This window comes from Berghia stephanieae, chromosome 14 (genome assembly GCF_034508935.2).
Source record: "Berghia stephanieae isolate SIO BIC M18660-M18661 chromosome 14, UCSD_Bste_1.3, whole genome shotgun sequence".
Lineage (NCBI taxonomy): Eukaryota > Metazoa > Mollusca > Gastropoda > Nudibranchia > Aeolidiidae > Berghia > Berghia stephanieae.
This window is the reverse complement of record NC_088373.1, coordinates 32,803,326-32,810,750: the sequence shown is the minus strand read 5'-3', so window position 1 is coordinate 32,810,750 and position 7,425 is coordinate 32,803,326. Positions and strand designations below refer to the sequence as shown.

At 36.2% G+C, this 7,425-nt stretch overlaps 1 protein-coding gene across 1 annotated transcript in view; it reads right to left on the bottom strand.

The window, feature by feature from the left end:
* Positions 1 to 6,763, bottom strand: part of LOC144960097 (transmembrane protein 145-like) — a 62,146-nt gene extending 55,383 nt beyond the window's left edge. The window contains exon 1 of the mRNA XM_078893049.1: positions 6,567 to 6,763. Coding sequence (XP_078749175.1) covers positions 6,567 to 6,719 — 153 coding nt within the window. The 5' untranslated portion in view covers positions 6,720 to 6,763. The remainder of the gene's footprint in view (positions 1 to 6,566) is intronic.
* Between the last annotated feature and the right edge of the window lie 662 nt (positions 6,764 to 7,425).

Here is a 7,425-nt window from a genome sequence, read left to right as displayed (position 1 = left end):
GTGTGTGTAAATTATGTGTGTGTGTAAATTATGGGTGTATGTGTGTGTAAATTATGTGTGTATGTATGTGTGTATGTGTGTATGTATGTGTGTGTAAATTATGTGTGTGTGTAAATTATGGGTGTATGTGTATGCGTGTGTAAATTATGTGTGTATGTGTGTAAATTATGTGTGTATGTATGTGTGTGTAAATTATGTGTGTGTGTAAATTATGGGTGTATGTGTGTGTGTGTGTAAATTATGTGTGTATGTGTGAATGGCCCGTTTGTTCAAACTACCCAGTTCCAATAAACTAATGATCCAAAACCAACCACGGCCCACTTAAAAGTACTATAGTTCCGTCATATCCCAAACTCTTTATCTGTTTGCTTTCAACCGGTGACTACTTAGAGTACTATAAATAGACGATGCTTTCAAGCCATTTAATACGGTGGAACAAATCCCTGAAGCGATAGAAAGACGAACAAAGGCACACGTTAAGTGCACAGTTTCTATCGTTCTCGGGGACCCCCCCCCCCCCCTCTAATTGGTTTACATGATCTAATAATGTTGTAGAATGCATAGATATCGTTAGGGGTCAAGGTCAGGAGAGAGAAAAAGATAAAGTATGAATAATTGACAGACAAAAATACCATTAATACTAATTAGCCTAATTCATGAAACAGAAATAAATATATAAATAAATAAATTAATAATACATAATAATAATAATAATAATAATAATAATAATAATAATAATAATAATAATAATAATAATAATAATAATATAATAATAATAATAATAATAATAATAATAATAAAAATAATAAATTGGCAATACTACCAAAAGAACTAGAAAAGGAATGATAGTAATTACAACAATCAAAATATTGTCTTTAAATATTGGAATCATCATCAATCTCCTGTGCTTTAATATTTATTGCTATCATTCTTCTTCTTCCAATCATTATTATTATTATTACAATCATTATTATTATTATTATTATTATTATTATTATTATTATTATTATTATTATTATTATTATTATTATTATTATTATCATCATTATTATTGCTATTATCATCATCATAATCACCATCATTTTATTGTATTTCCATTACAGGGCCAAGGAATTTCTTTGATTTCCCCCCCTCCTTCACCACCCCACCCCACCCCCCCCCCCCCCCCCCCCCCCCAACCGTCCACACCTACTTTCACCTATTCCACTTTCCCTGGGACTGCAGTGAACTGAATTGAATTTCATAGGCCTGGTTATACTAGTACTATCACTGAATTAAATACATTACCCTTCCCATCAAAATAAAGAGAGAAAAAAAAGTAAAGTGAGCCTTTACAAAGTTCAATGGGTCTGTGAGATCTGGGGGAAAAGTACTTGGCAATAGGCTAGCATCCTATCCAAAGGGTAGAAAGAAATTTCTATTGTCCGTTTCACGCTATAGGAACCGGGATAAAATGTGCAGCTCCATGGACCTAATGGCTCTCTTAATAATAATAATAATAATGCTGAAAACCTCTATAGCGCTATCACTCCAATACATCAGACTCTAAGCGCTTAGTGAAGTAGTCCAAAGGGGGGAAAAAGTAGCCCTTCTGGGCCATTGGGCCTCTGGAGCCAGAGTTTATCCCGGTTTCCAAAGCGTGTTCTCTAGTGGTCCAGACCAAATGTTTCCGAAGGATCCTAAATCTCTTCTGGCCAAATATCATTAGCAATGAGATCTCCTACAGAAAACTGGAATGGGCACAAGCAATTACAGTCACCATCACCAGAACCAGACGCTGGAGTTGGCCTCGTCATGTCTGCAGGATGCCAACAGACTGCATGCCACCCGAGGAGAAAATAGGAACCGATGTAGACCTAAGGAAACCTAGAGAAGAACTGCACGGAGAGATCTAAAAGCCCAGGACCTAGGCCTGCAGAAGGCAACCAAGACCATTGGCGATCACTCTTGCATTTTGGAATTCGAACTTGTTCCCAAACGCACACTTGCAAGCTCGTGCAGTGGTTGGGAACACGTCTGGAATTCCAAAAAGCAAGAGTGTAAGAATCGTAAATATTCTTTGATTGTGTTTTCAAAAGTCAGTACTGGCCTCATTTAAAACAAGTTACAGATGATAAATTACACAGTCTTTGACTTGAATCATCTCCTGTTCTTACAACTACGGGATTAATAATAATAATAATAATAATAATAATAATAATAATAATAATAATAATAATAATAATAATAATAATAATAATAATAATATAATAATAATAATAATAATAATAATAATAATAATAATAATAATAATAATAATAATAATAATAATAATAATAATAATAATAATAATAATAATAATAATAATAATAATAATAATAATAATAAAAATAATAATAATAGATCTTTATAGTCCATAAATAAAGGAAATGAATTTGACATGCGAGAGAAAAGGTTGTGTAAATATTATGAAAACGACAACTGAAAGCCAATTCCCATGGACATCATATCTGTCAACTAGAAAGAGAAAAAAGTAGTCCATATTCGGAGCCATTTGGCTCATGGAGCTGGAGTATGAGTTTATCCCGGTATCTTTAGTGTGAAATGGACAAAAGCAATCACTTGTTACCCTCTGGATAGTACGCAAGTCTATCACAAAGAACTTTCCCCCAGATCCGAAAGACCCAGCTACCCAAATACTGCTACATTGACAGTGGGGTCGGAAAATTATCCCAGCTTTACCACTTTACCAGGGACTGACCATTGCGTGTGAAGCAAGTGCTCTACCAACTGAGCTATCTGTTAACTAAGTTGATAAAAAATAATGTTAAAGAAAATGACTTGTATTGAGTGAAGAAGAGAAATACAAACTGTTTACTAAACCCTTTTGTTAAGCACAGAGTCTGTTGTCAAGTACTCCCCACAAGACCTATCAGAAACCGTGAGAAAGTGACAATATTTTGCAAAGGCCTAAACGACCAGATGAAATTGTCTCTCAGGGTATTCAACAAAATATGAGGAAGCCATCCTAGTTCATGGCTCTCCACTCAAAAGTGGATGCCCCCTTGTATTCGGTCAAACCGTAACATTGAAACAGTGGAATACTCTCACACCTCCAATGAATGAAAAAACCCCCAAAAAAACTGTGGTCTGTGGAATCTTCAAACTTGAAGTTAACAACTAAAAATCCCTCCGGATTGAGCGCATATGAATAGAAAATATTAAAAATTTGTTCGACTTTTGACTATAACTATATATAAATATATATACATTGTCGCCATAGATTCTCAACTTTGTGTTTATACATTTTCATGCATGCCATGTCTGTAAACGAATTTCCATTTTTTTGGATGAATAAAGTATATCTTATCTTATCTTATCTTATAAATAAAATAAAATATATATGGCAGCGCAGTCTCTATGGATGTTTGCCGTGAATGTGTGCGTCACTTCGAGTTTGTCAGTCTGTTTCTATTATCCAGTTAGTAATCTGCCTTCATAAGCGTAATTACGCCACTACCACATCATCTCATTCATCTGTGGTGTTTCATTCATCCTGTTTTGTTAATAAAGGGGAAACCCGAAACGTCCATTTGATCTGTTTTTGTAATTAAATTGAAGCCTACATTCAACTTCACATTATTATTTATTTCTTCGAGCAGCAACTTTACATTACACAAGGAAGGAGAAGAAGGACAAGCTACCCGATGACTGATATGATGTGTATGAGAGAATCAAGATCTCAACGGGACCCTGGATCGATATTGGACCCTTTGCTTGTGAGTGTGAGCTACAGAGACATCCGAAACCCCAACCTGTTTTTTTGGGTTGTTTTTTTTTTTTAACGTAGTCCATCAGAGCCATTGGGCCCATGGAGCTGGAGATTATCCCAGTTTCTTTAGCATGAAAAGGACAATAACAATAGCTTGCTACCCTTTGGTTAGGACGCTAGTGTGTCCGAATAGGTGAAAGTCATACGGTGCCAGATATGGACTGAGGCGTTCAATGGGATTTTATTTTTTGCTTGAAAGTCTCAATCAAACTCCTCCAATGAGGTGTATCTTTGTAACTCCGTCCTGCTGAAACCCACCCTTTGTCTTGTATCTCGGTTACTCCGTCCTGCTGAAACCCACCCTTTGTCTTGTATCTCGGTTACTCCGTCCTGCTGAAACCCACCCTTTGTCTTGTATCTCGGTTACTCCGTCCTGCTGAAACCCACCCTTTGTCTTGTATCTCGGTTACTCCGTCCTGCTGAAACCAACCCTTTGTCTTGTATCTCGGTTACTCCGTCCTGCTGAAACCCACCCTTTGTCTTTAATCTCGGTTACTCCGTCCTGCTGAAACCCACCCTTTGTCTTTAATCTCGGTTACTCCGTCCTGCTGAAACCCACCCTTTGTCTTGTATCTCGGTTACTCCGTCGTGCTGAAACCCACCCTTTGTATTTAAATCTGGTCTTCTTCCATTGACATTTTTGGACCCCATCAAGCACAAACGTTTTGAAATCCCAACGTGTCATGGACAATTTCATGAAATTTCAAGTTACAAAGCAATGGCCCGAATCTTTATTCCCCCGTCATTTTTTACGATCTCGTCGACTCGAATAGCATTCTCATCACTTTTTCACATTTTTGGCAGACCAGACTTTGGTCCATTTTCTACTGTTGTACAGTCTTTGAATTGTGGGAACATATTTATTCAATGTGTTCCAGTTTGTTGTTGTTTGGCTATTGAGTTGTTGTTGTGAATTGCTTGCATGATGCGTGTGATGTCGTTCACTGTTGTGTGTTATTTCCTCTTCTTGTGTGTTTGTGACGCCACAATAAGTATTAACTCACTCAATCCTAGATATTTTTGCTACTTTTCGACATTGGAGAAATGTATTTAAAAATTAGCATGTACATTGATAGTTTTATTAAAATATTATAAACAAACAAAAACTAAAAACATTAGCTTTGATACTACGTCTATAATTTGTCTCAGAAAAATGTAATAAATAGGCATGGGGTAAAAGTAACCTCGGGTAAACTACTGTTACAGTCGGTGTTAGGGTTGAGTGAGTTAAAACTACCTTGCCTTCATTTCCCAAGCTCTAACTTCTCACTATGATATTCAAAATGGATTATAAATTAGTCGAGTGATGACTTTGTATTTTATTTACTGACTAACAGGACCACTTAAGTGATTAGAATTATGATGCACGGCATTTAATCACCCATAATATAATATGTACTCAACGTATACGGAGAACGACCACTTTGGTGGATTCTTGTTCTTTAATTTTCCCCCTTTATTTCACTTATCGTGAAAAAGGTGTAGAAATCTGTTCACGACAAAAAAAAAAAATACAAAATAAAGCTAAATAACCTAAGACATTACATTCTCACGAAATGTTTTGTTTATAAAATGATGAATTTCATGAGGTTTTCTTCCTGTTGTGAAAAAAAAAAAACAGTGAACAACAGTTCTGATCTCCAACTTTGACCTTTCTGCGATTGGAGTCGCTGGCTTAAAAAAAAAAAGCTATTAACATTACATTCATTCTTTGTGCAGAAATTTCACTACCTCCATAGGACAAATATTCATTTTGTTCAAAAGTTATGTCTACTTTCCGATTTCTTTTTTGACCTTCCTGTGGTGCATGCATTTCAAAATTATTTTTTCTTTGGTCTGTTAAAGAGATCACACAGATTTCAGATTTAAAACTTATTAATTTTTTATTTTTTAAAATTTATTTTTATTTATTTATTTTTGTTGTTTTAAATGATAAATGATATCGTATCTCATCCACCACGCCCATTTTATCCAGCCCTGTAAATAAGAGCGACTCCACACCCCTTCCCTAGATAAATCCAAGAACTGTCTCCCAAATTAATTTCTTTTTCATACTTGTACAATTTGTTTTTAAAAGCAATCAGCGAATTATAACAATCACAACTGACAACAGTAGTACTACACCTACAAAAATCATCGCTATCAATGCGAATATATTCTGCGCAATATCTAGCATAGCCAAGCAGGATATAATAATATACTACCTTGGTATCGCGCAAATTGAGCAACATTTTGGGCGTAAGAATCACTATCTAGATAGATAGTATATATACTAGATAGTAATAATTTAATAAGACATCACGGAATCACGCCGAATATGCGAAATCGCCTAACTCAAACTCTAACCAACACCGTAAACACCTTTCTGACATTCGCGAGACAAAAAGAGAAACAAATGTTTTAAAATAAGGATATAAGAAGGGAGGCCTTCCGAAAGCTCCTACATCCCCAGTAGTATTCTTGTTCAGGAGGGGGTTTGGGCATTGGGAGGGGGGAGACTTTACTTTTTTTAAAAAATAGTTCCCCCCCTTCCCAAACTCCCTAAAAGAACATTATAAAAACCAAGAATACTGGGGAGGTATGAGCTTTCGGAAGGCCTCCCGGGAATAAAATTATTCACAAATGTTTCGTAACACATGGTTCCCTATTACTGATGTTTACATTTTCTCACCCACATTCTCACACAAATCGTCCGTTTGCGGCGAGTTGGCAGGAAAAAATATTTACATTTTAGCAAAAACATTATTGTTATTACCGAATATGTATCAAGAATTCCCTCGAGCCTTTTACTGTCTCCTTTTGAAATTAAAAAAGAGAAAAACACGATGAGAAATAGGGTCTTGACCCCCATAGTAATCCTCTGGATCGCGATGTGCGAGTTATTCTTAGGCATTTCATTTTGCGTCATACCGACGCCATTTTCCAAGCTTTCGTCACGTGATTTTTACCTCTATGGTAACAACAAGAGAGTCCAAACGGTGCGCGGTAAATTAATGCCCGGATAAATATCACGATAATTTTATCCCAGGATTGAGATTTTTTGTCATGTTAACCGATCGATATTTCAATAACAAGATTTTTGGCCAAAATTTTACATGTCTACGTGGTTTCTCAGAGTACAGCAGTATCGAGGTAGGGTTTTTATAACCAAAATTACAATGGCATGAATAAAACAATCTGACAACACGCTAACAATTACGTAACGGATGTTTTTATATGAATGTGACCAACCATCTTATTCCGGCATTATATCGTGCTTGAGCAGAATGTGCTGAAAATGAATTTAATGTAGAACTCCCTCGAATCACGAACAGTTTATCAGCTTTTATCAATTCCCAAAATTACTTCCGTTCATTTTAAAATGCAAGTCAAAGATAAATTAAGCGGCTTGAAGTGCGGCTATGTGGTCTAGTGGTATGACACACGCTTACGGATCGGAAGGTCCTGGGTTCGAGCCTGGCGCTCGGCACATAGTTGAGTCCTTGGAAAAGGCTCTTTATTCACATTCTCTCACCGTACTCAGGTGTAAAATGAGTACCTGGCCGTTAACAGGGGTGTCTTTGTCCGAAAAATTGTAATATCGCCTAACAGGCGGTATGTCCCGTCCTACATGT